At 47.5% G+C, this 19,307-nt stretch overlaps 10 protein-coding genes across 10 annotated transcripts; 6 read left to right on the top strand and 4 right to left on the bottom strand.

Annotated features, from left to right (window-relative positions):
• Window positions 1-34: 34 nt before the first annotated feature.
• On the bottom strand, window positions 35-1,573 carry LY89DRAFT_598578 (MFS general substrate transporter; the record flags this gene model as incomplete). The annotated part of the gene is made up of 2 exons (XM_018210049.1): window positions 35-1,402; window positions 1,454-1,573. The coding sequence occupies 2 exons, from the start codon at window positions 1,571-1,573 to the stop codon at window positions 35-37; spliced, it is 1,488 nt and encodes a 495-aa protein (XP_018063309.1).
• A 2,653-nt stretch (window positions 1,574-4,226) lies between these two features.
• Window positions 4,227-5,332, top strand: LY89DRAFT_315805 (Cupredoxin). Its single transcript, XM_018206670.1, has 2 exons — window positions 4,227-4,837; window positions 4,889-5,332. The coding sequence occupies exons 1-2, from the start codon at window positions 4,404-4,406 to the stop codon at window positions 5,163-5,165; spliced, it is 711 nt and encodes a 236-aa protein (XP_018063308.1). The 5' UTR covers window positions 4,227-4,403; the 3' UTR covers window positions 5,166-5,332.
• On the bottom strand, window positions 5,254-5,943 carry LY89DRAFT_690522 (uncharacterized protein). Its single transcript, XM_018216115.1, has one exon. It carries the CDS (start codon window positions 5,935-5,937, stop codon window positions 5,497-5,499), a length of 441 nt encoding a protein of 146 aa, XP_018063307.1. The 5' UTR covers window positions 5,938-5,943; the 3' UTR covers window positions 5,254-5,496.
• A 1,221-nt stretch (window positions 5,944-7,164) lies between these two features.
• On the top strand, window positions 7,165-9,147 carry LY89DRAFT_315797 (uncharacterized protein). Its single transcript, XM_018206669.1, has 3 exons — window positions 7,165-7,681; window positions 7,743-8,235; window positions 8,285-9,147. The coding sequence occupies exons 1-3, from the start codon at window positions 7,469-7,471 to the stop codon at window positions 8,827-8,829; spliced, it is 1,251 nt and encodes a 416-aa protein (XP_018063306.1). The 5' UTR covers window positions 7,165-7,468; the 3' UTR covers window positions 8,830-9,147.
• Window positions 9,148-9,437: 290 nt separating this feature from the next.
• On the top strand, window positions 9,438-11,074 carry LY89DRAFT_690521 (PLC-like phosphodiesterase). The gene is made up of 2 exons (XM_018216114.1): window positions 9,438-10,006; window positions 10,086-11,074. The coding sequence occupies exons 1-2, from the start codon at window positions 9,689-9,691 to the stop codon at window positions 10,947-10,949; spliced, it is 1,182 nt and encodes a 393-aa protein (XP_018063305.1). The 5' UTR covers window positions 9,438-9,688; the 3' UTR covers window positions 10,950-11,074.
• Window positions 11,075-11,914: 840 nt separating this feature from the next.
• LY89DRAFT_690520 (uncharacterized protein) lies at window positions 11,915-12,413 on the top strand (the record flags this gene model as incomplete). The annotated part of the gene is made up of 1 exon (XM_018216113.1): window positions 11,915-12,413. A coding segment is annotated over exon 1 (220 nt), but the record flags the coding sequence as incomplete, so codon positions are not given.
• Window positions 12,414-12,486: 73 nt separating this feature from the next.
• On the bottom strand, window positions 12,487-13,303 carry LY89DRAFT_690519 (uncharacterized protein). The gene has a single exon (XM_018216112.1). It carries the CDS (start codon window positions 13,180-13,182, stop codon window positions 12,547-12,549), a length of 636 nt encoding a protein of 211 aa, XP_018063303.1. The 5' UTR covers window positions 13,183-13,303; the 3' UTR covers window positions 12,487-12,546.
• Window positions 13,304-13,696: 393 nt separating this feature from the next.
• LY89DRAFT_598823 (small oligopeptide transporter) lies at window positions 13,697-16,373 on the top strand (the record flags this gene model as incomplete). The annotated part of the gene is made up of 8 exons (XM_018210060.1): window positions 13,697-13,799; window positions 13,866-14,660; window positions 14,709-15,132; window positions 15,228-15,406; window positions 15,457-15,584; window positions 15,632-16,052; window positions 16,112-16,222; window positions 16,273-16,373. 8 exons carry the CDS (start codon window positions 13,697-13,699, stop codon window positions 16,371-16,373), a joined length of 2,262 nt encoding a protein of 753 aa, XP_018063302.1.
• Window positions 16,374-17,032: 659 nt separating this feature from the next.
• Window positions 17,033-18,190, top strand: LY89DRAFT_558811 (uncharacterized protein; the record flags this gene model as incomplete). The annotated part of the gene is made up of 1 exon (XM_018208426.1): window positions 17,033-18,190. A coding segment is annotated over one exon (1,158 nt), but the record flags the coding sequence as incomplete, so codon positions are not given.
• Window positions 18,191-18,254: 64 nt separating this feature from the next.
• On the bottom strand, window positions 18,255-19,128 carry LY89DRAFT_598871 (uncharacterized protein; the record flags this gene model as incomplete). Its single annotated transcript, XM_018210063.1, has 3 exons — window positions 18,255-18,555; window positions 18,604-18,884; window positions 18,931-19,128. 3 exons carry the CDS (start codon window positions 19,126-19,128, stop codon window positions 18,255-18,257), a joined length of 780 nt encoding a protein of 259 aa, XP_018063300.1.
• Window positions 19,129-19,307: the final 179 nt, after the last annotated feature.

Raw genomic sequence — 19,307 nt, 5'->3', positions numbered from 1 at the left:
TGAGATTGCTACCTTCGATCCCTCGCTTCATACCTCAACGAGTGTACATGAAGAAAACATTCTCCTTGTCCGTGAGATCAAGGAATGCCGTCTTCTCCCGCTCCCGCTCAACATCCTCCTCCGACCATCCATTGTCTGCAATAAGTTTCTCCAAGACCACTTTCTTCTGTCTGTTCAAGCGAACATTAACATATGCCATCACAGCGGCACACACCATCATCACTGCAGTCAAGACCACAACTGCTGCTTTCCCAGGAATATAGCCCGGCGCATTTTGGGGTAGGAAGATGTAAGTACCGACGACAGAACCAACGCCAAACGTAAAGAGGGTGAATGAGTTCACGGTGACCTTCTTTGTGTGACCACCAGTATTACTGGCGTTCCAAGCATAGCAGAGCGGAAACGCAGGCGCGGAGAGATTCTGGAACAGTTGCGCGAATTCGAGCACGCCCTTCTTGCCCGAGTATTGCATGGTGGTCATGATAATCATGCCAATAAGGGTCGGAAGTGTAAAGATGAGGACCAATGTCATACGATCATTGATACGATCCGAGAGCCAGCCGACAGCTACGACAGCGAAGCCACCGATGGCAGCTCGAGGCATATCAAGCAACAGCGTTTGACGAGACGTCCAGCCGAAGCTCTTCGTGATGATGTTGCTAAAGGCAGAGTTTCCACCATTTGGAACGCCGATGCACATGATAATGATGAACATGATCCAAGTTCGGATATCTTTGAAAGTCTCAACGATCTGATATTTCTTGATGTGCTTGTTGTGGGTACCGGCTTGGTCAAGACGAACTCGCTCGAGCGCAGCGATCCGTTCCTCTTCGGTTAGGAAGCCAGCTGTGACAGGAGAGTCTGGGAGGAAGAGCACGACAAGAATACCATTCGTGACAGCCAGGACGCCGAGGATGAGGTAGAGGAGCTTCCAAGGTGCGATGGCGCCCTTGTAAAAGGTCACGCCGTAAGCGACCGCTCCGCCTACGATCGACGTGCTGAGGTTACCGGCGTAGAACCACCCAATTCGAGACGCGCGTTCATTCTGTTTGTACCACATACTGACGATAAGGATCAGACTGGGCGAGACGCAAGCTTCGAGCATACCCAGGAAGAAACGGAGTGCGTAGAAGCCAGAGAAGTTGTGGCAAACGGCGTGGAGCATGACCAAGATTCCCCATATAATAATATGCACACCGAGGTACTTGGCGATCGGGAACTTTTGTCCAATGTACTGGGTGGGAAACATCCAGACGAGAAACCCCATGTAAAATGCTTGAGCGATGTCGTTGTACCAGATGCCCGTGACAGGAAAACCCATGACAGATGCGTAGGATAAGATGTTTTTGTCTAAGAATTGGGTGAAGTAGACAAAAACAAGAAGAGGCATGACATGTAGATCCTGTCAAGTAAAGTAAGCATTGGCTATGTTATTTTAGTGGAGGTGACCTACAATCTTTCGTCGAAGGCGCGCATAGTATTTTTCGTCAAAGTGGTGCGCATGTGTGCCAGCCAGTTTGAGAGCATCGTCGCCATCCGAAGAGCTGACATCCTCGTCGACAATCGCAGTCATACCCGCTTCAACCTCATCTTTTCCAGCCCCATGGACCGTGGGCACTTTTTCATCGTCAAAAGCGATCATGGGGGACGGTGGAACCTGTGTCATGTTGGGCAAGCAAAGGCAGACAATTGCAAAAGCTAAGAAAGTGGCGCAAGCCCAATTCACCGTGCAGCATCGAAGCTTATATACACATCTTATGATCTTGAAGGTTATCTCTATCTCCGCATGTAGAATTTATGCGGGAGAATATATCCGCGATAAAGATATGGATGAAAAACCATACGCTAGGCCTGCCGGTTGTCTTCTCCCGCTCGCTACTGTAACCTTACCTTATCGACGGTATCAAACTCCTTGCAAAACCCCCGCCGTCATGCGACCATACAAATACTTGGAGCAACTCCAACATTTCTGCTTTCCGGCAAGAAGCTTGCAGCTTACAGGGAACCGAACCTCACTGGCGGGTATGATGATGCGGGCCGACGGCGAACAGGGCTCCCACTTTTGGTTGCAATTGACACAAGAGGAAGGAGAATAAAAGATATCAAAATCGTAGGCGCTTCTAGAACTGGTATCTGTATCTGCTTTCCAGTGAAGACGGTTAGCACGGCAGTAAAGCCAAGATAGTCACAATGCTCTGACAACAATGGAATAAGAAGTGGTCTGTGAATGCTTTTTTTTTTTTTACTTACCCCGCCCCCCTTTTTCAAGCGAGGACCCACTGTAGACCTCAGATAGGCATCAAGTACAAGATCGCGCAAAACATCAACAGCGTCTCATATCATTCTGGTCAAATCACGGTATCTTATCTTCAAGAAGACACTCAAACGCAATGCGCCTCTCAATCAAGAAACGAGGCCGACGACTCGCAACACAGTGGCGGTGTTCTCCATCTTCGAATTCGTGCAATATCTCGTCCATGAATGTTCGCGGGAAGGTCTTATGCTACTTTTCGCCACTCAACATGAACAGCATGATCTGATTTGCAAATCAGAAGTCATTCGAGTTAGTAATTTGGAGAGTATCGAGACGTAGACGTAGGTCAAGTTTGGTGGTCGTGGGCTTCTGCACTGAATGGCTAGATTGTTCAGTGGATGCAACTGCTTTGTCTAGCATTAGCAATATCTCGGAATCTCAGCCACTGGATATGCTTTCAGGACTCGATTTCTTGAAAAAGGTTTGATGCAGCGTTCAAGGCGACTCTTCGGTGGATGCTCTTCTTCATTGTTTCATGAGAGAACCTTCTGACTTGACGAATTTCACGATCTCTTAAAGATATCAAGACAGGATGTCAAGCAAACACAGAGTGTTCCCCAGATCATATACCAGTTTCCTGCCTCTCCATTACTTAACTTTGACTTGGAGATGAGATGAAATTATGCCATTTCAAGGTACTCAATTGCTTACAGACTTCAAGTCTTTCTATTCACTCTCCTTAAATTGAAACAGCATGTCTCCATATTTCCGAGAAGCTAACATATGATTAGAGGGGTACACTGTAAACATAAAACAAATGGAACAAAATGTAGGGACAGTGAAGGCAAAATTCTTTGGTGAAGTCTCGTGACTGCGATTGCCCTGTAACGTATGCTTGAGATTTTTCGTAAAGCTATCACTCTACATAAGGGACTGTTGAAGACAGACAAATGTCCTCCCAGTCGCGGAGGTATCTCGGTGACTGTCCGAGATTGAAGCTGCTGATAATAATACCACACGTGAATCTACAATCTCGGGATTTCATGTTTCCTCTTCTCAAAACAGACTCCTTCTGCCATCAGAGATTAGATGTGGCAAAATCAGGGGAAGATTCAATGCCAAGAAACACGTGCCTCGCTCTGGTCCAAGCGCTGTGCAAATTCAGGCTGAAAACTCAAATCAAACTTCAGACGATCAGAAACATCGATATTGAAACAATCCCCCTTCTCCTTCTTCATCCCCAGATAATGAGCAGAACCGCCAGCAACAGTCCCCAAGTGGCCGCCGTTAAGCGTCTGACAAACCAACAACATGCCCTGAGCACCGCCTTTCCCTTGTCAACTTTCTCCATCGAGGTTGAATCACACTCTTCGAAACGCGAGGGCGTCCAGGTCCAATCCTCGACCTTGCCCGATGTCACTTCAATTCTCCTCAGACGACGCCTCGTTGACCATAGCGCCGCATGTCAACTTGTCAGAACGCTTAATCTTGTTCCTTTTCAGTAACGCAATCTGCGCGACGACTGTCGAGAACTGCAACAGTGGTGAAGGCATCATGTCGTCAGTCTTAACACCAAAGCCAGATTTTGCGCATTCGCAACCGCTTTCTGCTGGACCCGAGTGGTCGAATATCCTGCCAGACGATCACTTAAGCCTGTTGAATGTTTCTCTGCTTCCACAATAATTTTTGTCGTGGTCGTGAAAAGGGGCTGAGTAGCCGCCATTCCGCGCCTAGCCCAGTTATGATTGGAGGTACCCCGGTTGAACATCCCGTGTCTGCTCCTTGGGACGAACATATTCAGAAACAATTCAACAGGGACACAAGTTACACTCGTGTATCAGACCTCCCCAACTGCATGGGGATATCAGCACCCCGGCCTCGATCAGAAGATCAGATAGGTCCCCACACTTGAACTTCCGACGGATAGACGCCTGTCTGAATGGGTCCCTGCGCTTCTGGCTATGGTTTCTTGATTGGGACTTGATCTTACGATGGGAAGAAGAGGGGCCATGGTGAATAAATAGGTAGAAGTCGTCCTCACTTTGGAAGAATCATCTCATACTTTCTCAATATAATTTATCCACCTCTTCGTCATTTCAACCAATTAGACATCTCCAAGCTGGTCTTGCTTTATATTCCAAGTTCCAAAATGTTTTACTCAGCACTCGCCATTGTTCTCTCCGCCCTCCCCCTTGCCTTTGCACAATATGGCAACGATCCAGCCTCAACAACTTCGAGCTCACCAGCCTCAGTATCGACCACATCATCCGGAGCAACCGTGCACGTCATCAAAGTAGGCGATGGTGCCCTTGCTTTCTCGCCAAACAACATTACCGCTGCGGTCAACGATATTGTCGAATTCCACTTCTACCCAGCCAAGCACTCCGTCGCCCAATCCACATTCGCCGACCCATGCGTCCCTCTCACCAATGGAACGAGCTTCTTCAGTGGTAGTATGAGCACCACCTCTGGAGTTAACGTAAACACGTTCCAACTTACCATCAACAACACCGCCCCAATCTGGTTCTACTGTGCTTACCCCGGACATTGCGAGCAAGGAATGGCTGGTGTGATCAACCAAGCGTAAGTACATCACCTCACTACTCAGCACGCCGTGACTAATGTCTTCTTCAGTACCACTGGGACAAAGACTCTTGATGCCTACATCGCCGCTGCTGCAAACGTCAACAGCACTGTCGCACCATCCAATGTTCAAGGTGGTGTCATTGCTGCCGCTCTTGCAGGAAGCTCTACAGGTACCAGCTCGACGACTGGAACAAGCACAAGCACCAGCAGTACCTCGACATCAACATCGAAAAGTGCTGGTGTTGAGACGAAGGGTGCTATTCGATGGATGTTGCTCGGCTTCACAGGAGCCGTGGCTGTCGGTGTAGGAAGTTTGATGGTGTAAGCGACTGTCTCGCCGGGGAAGAGCTTGTGTGGAGCGAATATTTGGTTACAATTCTTATAGATTGAGGTGTTTGGAGGAATTGGGGCGTAAAAATGTATTCATTAACTTGGAACTTGCCGGCAGAAGCAGTAGGAACACGTGCAATCATCAAACTCAACATACATAAGGAGGAGAAGTCCCCATACTCCCCGCGTTGGATCTCCATCCCCAACTTTCCTTGTTTTCAGTCTTTGCAATCACGTCGAGGATCGTAGTGCGATCCCACGGACTTAGGTCGTTTCATCAACACACATTCTTCACTCCTAAATCCACAATATCCATCGTCAAAAACCTAATGCGACCCCTTCCTCTCAGAATGCATCTGCAAAAACCTCTTCATCCCCCCACTACTCCACCCAGTCTCCTGCCCCTTATGGAAACTAAACCAACAAGGCCTCACCCTCGGCTTCAACCTCTCCTCCAACTCCTCGCTCTCATCCAAATCCACCCGCACAAAATGCACGTCGTTCAATTTCTCATAGTGATGATACCACCCTTCCTCATCGACGTCGGGATCTCGGTACGTTGTGGTCACGCAGAATATGATAACGCGTCGGTGGTGATGGTCGGTAAGGATTTGCTCGAATTCGGGCAGCGTGGTTATTTTGTTGATTTTGTGCGGGACGGGTTCGGGTGCAGAAGGTGGAGTGGAATCGGCGGGAGTAGAGTCGGAGTGCGTGTGGGAGTGGGATTTAGTGAGAACGAGGCCTTTGGCTACTGTTGCGAAATGCATCTTGGTAAGACTGTGAGGTTAAGATAGAAAGAAGGCAGACATGTTGCCAAGGAATATCAAGGTATGCCGCCCGGACTCCCCGGAAATCAAGCTTTATTAAGGTTGCCGACCCCGCATGACACTGCAAAACTAAGATCGAGGGAATCGGAATCTGAATGATAGGCGTAGGTAAGTGTATGTTGTTTGGAATTTCCATTGGTTATATTCGGATTTCGATGTGACAGGGCTGAAAATGTGGCTTTCAATCCAGTGTTGAACATGGTGGGGTTGCGATAAGAGACACTGCTTCATTCGCTGCTGTGAAGATATCGCTGGTAAGAACGAGTACAAACTACATGCGGGTGGAACACTCCCAGTGAAGTGCTCTCTCTGCCAATCTTGCAGATTGTTGTCTTTAGTATCCATTAGGCAGTTGCTCACCATGCCCCCCTTTCGTCCTCGCTTATCGATAACCTTGAGCGGGGTCGATAGGCGAGCGTTCGTGTTGCTTGAAGAGTATCATTCCTGTTGGCTTTCGAGCTCCAACGTATGCGAGAGAAGACAAGCCGGTCAAGTCCACAATGTGGAAATGCCTCGATGTCCATAATTGCAACGTCCTCAAATGCATGCCCACTCGAATGCATCCTTTCTTGCTTCTTCTATGAGCAGTAAGAAACAGCAGCCTCCATGATTAAACTGATCAGCCGGACAACGGGTGCTGACGACATCATCGCTTCTCTGTGCCAGCCCATTTGGTGGACTATTGAGATTAAGTCGAATGCCCCATCAATAGAAAAACCCAAAAGTAAGATTACTTCACGAATACGAACCCGCTCATCAGACTGCCGGTTTTCGCTACATATCGTGAAGGGTAAGGGACGCAATAGCAACATTCCTTTGCGAGGACAGTGACCATTCCGATCAAAACAACCAGTAGCCTCATACCCGAACACGAGGACTCAGATATCGCAAATCATCAAAGAACGAGACGGAGCTTGGGCCTCGGACAGAAACACCAATGATAGACATTTCCGCCAACCGCAATGCCAGGTCAACGCCAAAGCGCGATCTACAAACTCACTCGAATTGTTGACAGCTGAATTTCATCATCGAGGCTGAACACCTTGTGTTTATACTTTCTGCTTCTTTTTAGGCGTTCTGTTACGTATTTCGAAAATTCCTCGGTGTAGAGAGTCTCGCATCGCTTCAAGTTTTTGATGTTTCATCGCATGAATTTCCAAGAACGGCAGTGCGGCAGTCGCGTCACGCATCTTTGGAGAAGGATCCCCAGTCGAACTTACCCTCGCAACAAACGACTTCATCCAATGTATATGCTTCGATGGAGTTGTCTTGTTCCATAATATGGTCATTATGCGTGATGATGGCCAACGCATTGATTGAGGAGTTGAGTCGCCTTTCTTGACTGACCTCATTGTTTCTTCTCCAAGTCTCCTCAGTACATATTGTCTGAGAAGCAAGCTCAAACTGGTTTCATTAACGACTCTTCACACTCCAGAATAAAGAGATACACTTATGTGTGAAGTGGGTTTTCATGTCACGATTCTCCCCTGATAGAGTCCAAACTGGTCCGAGATCGCAATCCGCTTTGACCATGGCTTTCCAACGCTTCACAACTATGCTTCTTCATGACAGGACCGCACCGATAATTACTGCTTTTGCGTCTATTGTTGCTTTTGTTCTATCGCTATTGGCTCTCCTGTCAACTTCTAAACAAGGAGGTCTTATTCAATATGACTTGGTAATGGTAAGTCATTATTCATAGTATTCGTATCTGTCGAGACCTTGTACTGACCAAAAAACTCCAGTTGAATACGTCCACGATCTTTCAAAATGCAATCAAGGTCGAGACTGCCGGTGCTTCAGGAACTTCAAGTGCTTCGGTGGCTGCGAGGGCGGCCAACGTCCCCTATATCCCAGCACCAACTGCAGCACCAGTCCTCCACGGCAGGGACCCGCTGAGCCTACCAAGTCCTTCTCAAGTCTCCTCCTTCTTCGCCTCTATTGGATCAGGTCTCTCCTCCGCAGTTTCTCCACCACAGTCCACTGGAACAGCTTCAACGTCCAGCGGCACAGATTCTAATGGTCTCCTAGGAGACTTGGAATCGTTCTTCAACGCACTCGTCGGATCAGCGACTGGGGCAATAGGCGATGAGGTTGTTCAGGTCGTCAACTCCATCGTCGCAGATGTTACGAAGGCTCTCGGGGTCAAGGACTGGTACGGCCTTTACATGACTGGTTTCTGCGATGGAGAGTACACATCTTCAGATGGCATGAACACGAGTTCATGTACACAATACAGTAGGTGTACCTTAAACACCATCATTTGACGCACTAACAGGATCCACAGCTGATCTCCACATCAACTCTACCAACTCGACAGTCCAGCTTGGAACAACAACGCTGGACTTCTCGGCCTTGAACATCCCCGCGAAACTGTCTGCAAGCGGAGGCCAAATCAAGGCAGTATTGAAAACTGTTCTCGCTCTCCAGATCATCGGCATCGTCTCAGCGGGGATTCTTATCATCCTTGCGCCACTTGAAATCCTATTCTCCTTCTTCCGACGATGGCTCGTCCATTTGGTCATTGGTTGTCTTGCTGCCCTGGCAACTGCCTGCTTTGCAGTGATTGCCTTTGCTGCGACAGCAATCCAAGTCGCAGTCTCAAGTCTTGTCAATGACCTCGGTGATGGGTTGGGGATCGAAGCATATAGCGGGGGTAACCTCTTAGCGTTGGTTTGGATCAGTTACATATTGATGGAGTATGCTGCGGTTCTGTGGTTTATCAGGTGGTTTATCAGGTGGCATGCGCACAGATATGTCAGAAGAGAGAAGGGGTTAGGACCAAGTCAGAGGCCGTTGGTCAGGACAGCTGAGTCGAGATTCATAAGGTGAGGGGGGACCTTTTGTATGAGATTAGTGGGAGACAAGTGGCAGAATGTGGGTTTGCGAGAGGACCCGCGAGATAGCCCTTGGGGGAGGATTTCTCATTGAAAGAGTAGTAGAAGTTGACTACTTTGGTCCATTGGACAGGAACATAAGCTTCCACTTTTACTGGGCCACTAGAACCCTCACGGTTCTGCAGTACGAATCCAAGTAATTGACAGCCAAAAACAAAGTTATTTTGCAGATCCATATGCTGAGCTGCTGAAAGGCACAAATGTTATTAGATAGCAAGAACTACTTGAAAGAGATGAGTTGAATTGAAAGAGCTCGATCTTGAAGAAAAAACCTAAAAGAAAAAAGTGTCCCCGTCATGAAATAATCCATACCAATGGAAGTCCAGTTCAAGTATGTTCCAGTCCCAGACGCTGCCACATGTTCTCTCCAGCGGGCAAAGGTGGGGTAAAACGGGCCCTACCAGCGTCGGCCGCTCTACCGAGATCAGCGTCGTTTGGCCTAAATTTCAGCGCTTAGCGAGTAATATTGCCCCAATGGCAGCACATGCCCATTTGTACCTGAACAGCGACCTGCGGAGCAATTTATAGCACGAGCAGGCATGAGGAATTTGATTACAGCACGTGCGAGAGGGAGCGATGTATATCTTAAAGAGAGTCTCAACTCTGGAATGGGATGATCCGTCAATACGCTCTAGGCACTCAAGACTGAATTGAAGCGGCCTGATTTGCGTTCGCCCTTTCCCTAATTTTAGCGGACCGCTCGCTAACAATTCTACAGCTCGTCAACCGGGCATCACGAAAGGCCCTCAACTTCCATCACGATTGAGATACGCTTTCCACCCAACAATATCAAGATGCTGGGATCTTCGTTCGCGGTGCTTGCCTCACTGGCATTATCCGTTCTGGCTTCAACAACTGTCCAAGTTCGAAGTGCCAACAAAAGCTTGTCACTTGCAGACCTCGCTCTGCAAAAGGTGCTCGATGATGCATCTCCAATCTTCGGATACTATGTCCAGAACAAGACTTCTACCTCAACATGGATGAAAAGTTACCCAGACAGCACCAAGATCGTTCATATGAATCTCCCTGGGGTCCATGATGTTCAGACCTGGAACTATTCTTTAGCCACTCAAGAAGCTCTTGATCATGTGACTAACTTGGATGGAGTTACTGTAAGTCGACGCAGTTTGTAGGACATGATCGTCTCTCAGATATATGGAGGAAATGTACTGACTCTGGTGTTCGGGCTAGGTTTATCCTCCCGAGATCTACAGATGCCAAGAACAGCCCATTATCAGTATGTTGAACGCTGGTATTCGTGTCTTCGATCTCCGTGTTGCTTTCGATCCAACAAATTCTACACTTGTCTTCTGGCATTCTCAAGCCCTTCAGTCTGAAACTGCAACTATGGGCGATGTCCTATTCGGTTTCTACAAATGGCTTGACGATCACCCAAGCGAAGCACTCTTGCTGTCTTTTAACTACGAAGGATCAACCACTGCCTACGCTCAAGACGATGCCGCTGTCCAGCTTGCCATCTACAACACCCTCACTACCCCCGTCGCAAAGAAGTACTTCCTCCAGGCCCAAAATGTATTCGGTACCTTGGGAGAAGCCCGTGGGAAAATTACCCTACTTCGCCGCTTCGATCTCTCAGCCCTCCCATCCTCATACTCAGACTCGATCCAAGGCATCTATTTCTCCGCCGATCAATGGATCGACAATGATCCTGACATAACCCTCATATACAACGCTGCCCAAAATCTCACCGCTTACATCGAAGATTTCTACGAACCAGGACAACCGTACGGGCAAGGGGCCGCCTACAACATTGAAAGAAAATACAACGCGACGACAACGCACATTATCAAAGCCACGACGCAGTATCCGGATAGTCTATTCTGGACCTTTGCATCCAGTGAGAATGATTCCGATAATCCGATTGAGACGCCGGAAATTATGGCACTGGGAAATGGAACGGATACCCCGCTAGGAGGTGTGAACCAGAGGTTGATTCCTTTTTTCAAGGAGCAGGAGGGAAAGAGGGTGGGAATTGTCATGTTTGACTTCTTTGATCAGCCGGGTGATTTGGTGCAGAGTTTCCTTGATATTTAAATTCACTTAGGAACTTGACATAAAATGGTCTTGTCTATACATTGGGTTTTCGTGGTGGAAAGTATCTTTTTGGTACTAGATCGCGAACCTTCCGAGAACCGTACTTATGAAGAGGAGCTTGTCGGTCCAGACGCACGAACTTTTCATCGTACCATTGTGTGGTAAAGGCGTAGTCTTTGTTCAAAGGAGGTTGTGAAGCTTCTGAGAGCCGAACTTATGGAAAGAAACCTGTTAGTACGGACGGCCGAACTTTGGATTGCGCCATAGTGTGGTAAGAACGTAGTACTTGTTTCGGGACTTGAGAGATGCTCTAAAAACTAATTCTCACTTGACATTGAGCACGGGAAAGTATCCCGCAGAGCAAGAACATTCACCCGGTTGAGAAACAATGTAAAAGAGCGTCTCGGATTGGATCGCGATCTATTCTTGTTTGCACCTAAAAAGGCCTCTTTGAGATTACCAAGACTGCAATTCAGGCTCATGACTGATTTATTTCTCTCGGTCCTAGAATGGGGAAGATTTTTATCATGTCAAGTGGAGGTCAAGATGACACGGGTATGGGGGTGTGATTGGTCGCTCTTGTTCTTCTCGAAGCAGCATTTTATTGCTGATGCAGGAAGCATGCCTCTGAATGGCCATCTCGTCTAATGTATCGATATCCCGTATTCGGTGAGATCCAAGCGAGGACCCCTGATCCCCAGACTCACGACAAACCTCAAACAGTCCAATTGGAACGCTAACGGCGACACCGCTGCTTAAAAATAAGCATATTTGTACTTCACAATACTCTGGCTTATGCGTGGCTGTGCCTGCATGCGCCAGATTTATCCCATTTTGTGCATGCAGTTTATTGATTTCGCCGAGGCAACAGTGGATGCCTCCATAAACCAACAAATGAAGTGCAAACAAGCCCTTGTCTGCGTGAGATTCAACACCCCAAATATTCGGTCAGCAAATCACCTGATAGTACTTAAGCGGCACAAAATCAGACCGTACCACACATGCGGTAAGGCTGAGATCCCAAATCGTCTCTTTGCCGCGGACCTGCGCCGCAAATTTAATCTCAAGTAGGCCACCGCCGGGTAAAAAATGTAGGGAAATGAAACGTTCAAATAAGGGACTTTTTCCTTTGTCCAGTTCCTTCTTTTCTCTCTATCCTATCTTACCACTCTCGTTTTTGGTCCAGTCTATACTTTGCGCCTTATATCCCTTTCATTCGCTATAATTCAAGACCCTTCTTCAACATGTATCTTTCAACAATCGCTCTTTTCGTTCTTTCGCATATTGCATCCGTTCGCGCGCAAGTTCCTACCGAAGGTTTCGATGTCCTTACCAGTCCTCCAAAAGACTCGAATTTCGTTGCTGGGGGCATTCTCCCCATTGTTTGGACAGCAGGGACCTCTAGTGGAACCGTGTCTATTGTTATGAACGGCGGAGCTTCCCCATCCACCCTCCAACATCTGATGACAGTAGGAAGTAAGTGTTCCATACACGAAATGTAGAACCGAGCGGTATACTAAATCTTCGCAGCAGCGATCAGTTCCCAGGCTGGCGGATATAATTGGACCATCCCATCGACCGTCGGCTCATTTGCGACTTATGGCTTGAACCTTACCCTCGACGGCAATCCGATTACAGAATTCCAAGAATCGTTTCCATTCCACATTACAGGCGGCGGAGATACTTCTTCAAGCACAACCAGCAGCTCTGTTACTAGCTCAGTAGCTTCTCCATCGAGCTCTGCGTCGACATCTGCGACTGGAAGCGGAACTGTGTCAACGACCACATCAGGCTCATCAACCATTACTGTTGTCCAATCGACGCCCAGCGCAACTTTCTCAAGCACATCCTCTTCAACTGGAGCATCGACTACGTTGACCAGCTCTGTGTCATCTGCCGCTTCGAACGGAACAGCTTCCAAGACTTCCTCCTCGAAAGGATCAAGCACATCCTCGACAACTGCACCAACAAGCGGAGCTTCAGGGAAGATTGTTAGTTGGTCATTGGCTTTGCTTTCTGCTTTCGTTTTCGCATTTGCATTGTAAGAATTGTGACGAGTACAGAGTTTGCGTGCTTGAAATGTTGCATTTCCGCGAGGAACAATGGGGCAATGAAGGACAGTGGTACAGAATATGTCCAAACGAGTGTTTGAGGCGCATAAGGAGTCGACGCATGTTGATTTTGTTTGTAGTAGTACCATCCATATACCAAAAATGCCAAAGACGACAGTCATTGTGATCAGATGAAGTTCCAAATCGTCTCGTGACTTTTGAGCTATGGACTAAAGGGGAAGGTCGATACAGGTTCCCGATCAGTCCCCTTGCCTTATCAACGTCAAGGATGTAAGACTGTACATCGAACGTAAAAAGTCAAATTCATCCAGATGCGAATTCCAATACCTAAGATCGCCATTCTTATCGTCGGTGCTGACCGAGAATACTTGGATTGCCCAATGCCGGGCTACGCGCCACTGTGCGGGATTGTAACGTCAATTCAACGTGCCACGGTGTGGGGATTACTTGCCCGCATGGCCACGCAATGTCATGGCCTCGGAAATGATACTTGAGCATCTCAATCCCCATGTCTCGAGGACTTCTCCCAGTCTGATCGATTTTGTCTCATCTTCTGGACATTGAGGAAGCATGTCTGATGCGATATCATCTGACGATGGACCCGAAAGGGTCGATGAGAAGGACGTGAAAATGGATAACATCACGCCAAACGAGGAGGATCTGGACCATGGAGACATGGAGCATGGCCACTTGAAGGAGTTGGAAGTCGATGTCTCGAGAATTCTTCGTGAAGAAGGAATTGAAGATATAGACGGTGATGAATCTCCGTACCCAGAAGGTACTTATTGCCCTCCCCGAGTGTCAGCTGACTTCTGTGATCTTCAATGAATGCTAATTTGCCAAGTTCGTGCTGTTGTCCCTGCTGTGGATGATCAAGCGATCCCAGTAAACACCTTGCGAATGTGGATATTGGGCTTTGCGTTCACCATGATTGGATCTGGAATCAACCAGTTCTTCAGTCTCCGGTATCCGTCTGTCCATATTGTTGCTCTTGTGGCCGAATTGCTCGCATATCCGTTTGGAGTCTTCCTTGCCAAAGTACTGCCCATCTATACGATCAACTTGGGTCCACTGGGAAAATGGTGCATCAACCCAGATCGACATTTCAATATCAAAGAACACACCGTCATTACGATTATGAGCAATGTCAGTTTTGGTTTTGGATCTGCAGACTCGACAAACACCATCCAAGCTGCAAAAGCGTTCTACAATTTCGATTTGAAGCCTGGGTTTTCGGTCCTGATCGTGCTATGCTGTCAATTGCTAGGTTTTGGAGTGGCAGGGCTTTCTTCACCATGGCTGGTGGAGCCTGCTACGATCATTTGGCCAGGTGTCTTGTCAAACTGCGCTCTACTCTCGACTTTGCATTCACGAGCAAATGCCATTGCGAATGGTTGGAAGATCAGCAGGCTGCGATTCTTCATGTACGTGATGGTAGGGGCAGGTGTTTGGTACTTCTTCCCCGGCCTAATGTTCACGGCTTTGTCGTATTTCACTTGGGTTTGCTGGATCGCTCCCAACAACTTGGTTGTCAATCATCTCTTTGGAATGGTGACTGGCTTAGGTCTTTCTCCAATCACTTTTGATTGGTCTCAGGTTGCGTATAATACGAATCCTCTTTTATCACCCAGTTGGGCTGGTAAGTCACGCTTTCGCTGGAAATAGAATTGCATGCTAATTTTCAAAGCCATCAATGTGTTTGTCGGGTTCGCGGTCTTCTTCTGGATCGTCACTCCAGGATTATATTATGCTAACGTCTGGTTTCTGGCATACCTCCCTATCTGTACAGCTGATCTGTATGACAATACTGCCCAAGTGTACAATGTCAGTCGAGTCATGAATAGCGACGGAACGTTCAACATCCCAGCATATGAAGCCTACTCTCCACCATTTCTTCCAGCCACATTCGCTTTCGTCTACGGAATCTCCTTTGCTGCCCTCACTGCCGTTCCAGTCCACATTTACGTCTGGCACGGAACCCAAATAAGAGAGGCGTTTGCAGGCAGAACCAAATTGGACATCCACGCACGATTGATGAGGCTTTACAAGCGCACTCCCTGGTGGTGGTATGGTATAGTCACTGCGATCATGGTCGTTATTTCAATGGTTATGTAGGTATTGGGAAGCCCCATTTTCCCTTTTTCCCGAGACACTGCCCCCTCCTGAAACAACAAAGATGGAAAATGCTGATTTCCCGGCTACCCAGGGTTCATGTCTACAGCACTGGGCTACCTGTCTGGGCGATCATCTTGGCTACCATCATCCCAGCGCTTTACATGATTCCTTGTGGCATCATACAGGGTATCACGAATGTGGATGCTAATCAACTCAACGTCCTGGCAGAGTTCATTGGTGGATACATGTTCAATGGAAAACCTCTTGCGAGTATGTGCATTCATTGTCTTAGCCGTCAGATCCATGCTTACACTTGGAAGACATGATCTTCAAAGTCCTTTCGACGGATGTGGTGGGTCAGGGACTATACTTCGCTCAAGATATGAAGCTTGGACACTATCTCAAAATTCCACCTAGGACACTATTCTTTGCCCAAGGAAGCGCAACGGTAAGTTATCTGACTAAGTTCGATATGGCAGATGCTGATAGAACAAGATCTTAGGCGCCCTCACACAAACTGGTGTTACGTTATGGATGCTTGGGAATGTCAAAGGCATCTGCGATGCAGACCAATCAAACGGCTTCAGCTGCCCCAATGGTCGAACAGCCTTCTCTTCATCGGTCATTTGGGGAGCTATTGGACCAGCACGAGTCTACTCCATCGGCAAGATCTACTCCGGCCTTCTTCACTTCTTCTGGATCGGCGCTCTCATGCCAGTAGTCACGTGGTTGATCTGGAAGTATTGGAAGAGAGCCGATGGAACAAGCAGAGAATGGATCAGTCTCGTCAATTGGCCTCTCATTTTCGTCGGAACCTACAATGTTCCACCTGCTACTGGTATCAACTACAGCAGTTGGGCATTGGTGAACATCATTTTCAATTACTGGATCAAGAGGAAATTCTTTGCTTGGTGGAGTGAGTCTTTCCGCATTCTCTGGTTCCCATGATGATGTCTCGATACTGACAAGTAATAGCCAAATATAATTACGTCCTGGCTGCTGCTTTAGACACCGGGCTTGCTCTGTCCGCCATTGTCATTTTCTTCTGCATCACGTACCCAGGAGCAGTTTTTCCTGATTGGTGGGGTAAGTCATCAGTACCCAGCGACGCCAGACTCAAATTGACAATTGTGTAGGAAATAATGTTTATTTGAATACGGCTGATGGGCAAGGACTACCTTGGCTCCAGCTTCCCGAAAGTGGAATGTTTGGACCACCAAATGGGACATGGCATTGAATAAAGACTAGAGACAGAATAGAGGTCAGAGAGTATTCACTTCTTCACTAGGAGCGTACAGTGTACTCCCTTCATCATATATTAGCTTGCTAGAAATATGGAGACATGTTGCTTCAACTTGAAGAGAGCGCACGGACAGAATTTATATAAAGATTCAAAGTCCGTTAGTGATTCACTATTTTCAAGCGGCATAAGTCCTCTCCTCTTTAAATTAAGGTAAAGTAATTAAATGGCAAGAAACTAACATATGATCAGAGGTACACTATAGATACCTAGGTAATTCAAATACCATGGTTCAAACATGAATCCCAGGCCGCAGAGCGACAGAAAGAAAAGGCCCAGACCCAAAATGAAGTAGCGTGCGGATTCCTACAGGAATGATACTATTAGCAGACCGACAAGTTGTGTTGCTGCCTGTTTCACGTGCTTTCGCGCCACGCTAACGGCACCAACTATTTTCTTCAAAAGGACGCGACTTTCGAAACATAAATTCAGGAAATTCTCAATTTCAAACGTCGACCACTTCCGAAAAGCAGAGTTTCGCGAGAAAGATTAGCCCTCTGACAATCATGGTCAACACTAGGAGGACAACTCGAGGCGATGTTCGAGTCAGCTCAACGAATGCTGGGACAGTCAACGCAGAGATCGATGGAGTCGCATCAACAAGGCAGAGTAAGAGAAAGGCAACGCAAGAAGCAGCAGAGAAGACCAAGACTGCCGCAAAGGTCCAAGCCAGGAAAAGAGCAAAAAAGGCTTCCCTTTCATTCCTCCCAAGCTCCGACGAGGCCGAAAATGCTCCAAATCGACTTGGAAACCTTCCACGAGAGATCTTCGACGAAATCACGTCCCTACTAGAGCCCGATGCATTGACCTGCCTGAGTCTCACCTGCAAACCGATTCTGAACGTTGTGGGAAGAAAACCGTGGACCGAATGTCACACCAAACGCCAGGTTTATTACGACCGGACCTCCAATTTCCGACGAAGATTGATCCCTCTCCTCCATCGCGACGCACCACATATGATCTTCTGTGCTTGGTGCAACACTTTACATCCTCCACTCAAGCCGCCGCGCGAACACAGAAAAACAAAGTTGACAAAACACTGCTTCGGGCAATGGAGTACCATTGACTACCTGAAAGGGTACAGCCTCCTTTGGGAGCATATCGAGGAGGCTCGCGAGAACTTGGTCCTTGAATCTACGGACGAGATTGGTTTTCCCATGGAGCTTTTGAGTGGGAATTATACCGTGCAACACGAACGGCTCAACTACACCTTGACCTCCTCTGGACGCCAAATCGGGGAGAACTTGATCCTCAAACATCAACACATCTTCCGTGGTATTAAGGCTCAATCCCCTCTTCAAATGAAAAATATTATGGCTCTCCCAGTTCGCCTGTGCCCACATCAAACCACCAGCACCGACAAACCAGAACCAAATCGCTACACGAATGGTCGCCTTCCAAGTGGCCTTTTGACCCATTCCATTTCAAGAGAAATCCCGTCTTCGCTTCGGGCAGGTTTGCCGTCCCCCCACTTGTTCAGGGACGCCACGTCCAGTGAAAAGAGACAGATGGATTCCGCTGTTCCTGGCACCAAGGCTTTGTGGACTTGTCGAGGTTGTCCAACGAAATGGCATGTCCAATACACCGGCGCAGGTGGTCGGGAGTTGAAAATTACGGCATGGCATAGCTTTGGAGATACTGAATACCACGCACGGCAGTATTGGAAGATGCTTGTGAGGAGAGAGGTAGCAAATTTGGGAGATGAAAAGAGGAACAGTGAATTTTTCTCGACTACTAAGCAATATCTGGATTTTGAGATCGACGATGAGGAGTAGACAAAAACCAACTTCAAACAGAACGCTCCAGTTCTTCTTTCAATTACACCCCGAACATAGTCTTTCGGCCCTGGTAGACATCTTTCCATTCATTCGTCTCTGTCATTGTACTGTAGAATGGTAATAGATGCTTTGGAATCAATATCGCGTGCCCAACATCATGCAATCGTGCTAGAAATATAGCTAATTGAACATCAAGCACAGTCGGGGATATCCGGCCCCAAAGCCATGGACCACTGCCAGGGTTGTAGAGTTTGGCGATTTTGTCAAGGAAGGTTGTTGTGTTGCTCTTCTGAGTTTCTATTTCCTCGGGAGTAACCCCATTGACTTTTTCATCCCGAATACTAATAACCATTTAGCTATCATGCAATGACAAATTGACGTTATCTCACATTGTTTTCTTATATTCCAGCGCTTTCCGGTATTTGGCGGAAATATCGGTCTGCGCGAGCTTTGCTTCAACAGCAGTCTTTTGGGCGTTGACCGCTCCAACTCTGCTGCCAAAGGATAGAGAAAAGAAATTTATTCGATGCAGCTCTTTGAGAAGTTCAATCAATTGGTCCTTGTTGCTCTCAGGAACCAGACCAGGATATTGTGTTGTGATGTAGTATGTGATATCAAGACTGTCTGCGATGGGCTTCGGCAGTCTAGAAGGGTGTGTTAATACTGGAACCTATCTCTTATTAGAATGCGAGTCGCAAAATATTGAGCATACGAACCTGTCCCTTCGGATTTATCTCAGTTAAATATGCCTCTTCCAGTTGTTCGCCGTTCATAATATCAATTGATTTCTTCTCTATGGTCATTTGCGACCCCGCATCCTTGGGCTCGCCTCTGAATGCGAACGTCAACTGTACCATTTGAGAACAAATAGACCATTTATTGTAATAGAGTGTATAGGGTTCCGTGGAAGCCATGATCTGTATTTGGTTGATCGAGTGCCGATTTGAATCTTAGTTGCCTATTTACAGACGATTGTTACATTATTTATACTTGTATTCTGCTTGATATAAGCTCAATGTTGGTACTCGGGTAAAGGCACTGTTGAAAGTCCGGCTGAACGAGGGACACGCTAACCCTATGGAAGTAAGCTGGA

The sequence above is a fragment of the Mollisia scopiformis genome (assembly GCF_001500285.1).
Source record: "Mollisia scopiformis unplaced genomic scaffold LY89scaffold_30, whole genome shotgun sequence".
Classification (NCBI taxonomy): domain Eukaryota; kingdom Fungi; phylum Ascomycota; class Leotiomycetes; order Helotiales; family Mollisiaceae; genus Mollisia; species Mollisia scopiformis.
The sequence above is the reverse complement of the archived record's forward strand: the minus strand, read 5'-3'. Positions and strand labels throughout refer to the sequence as shown.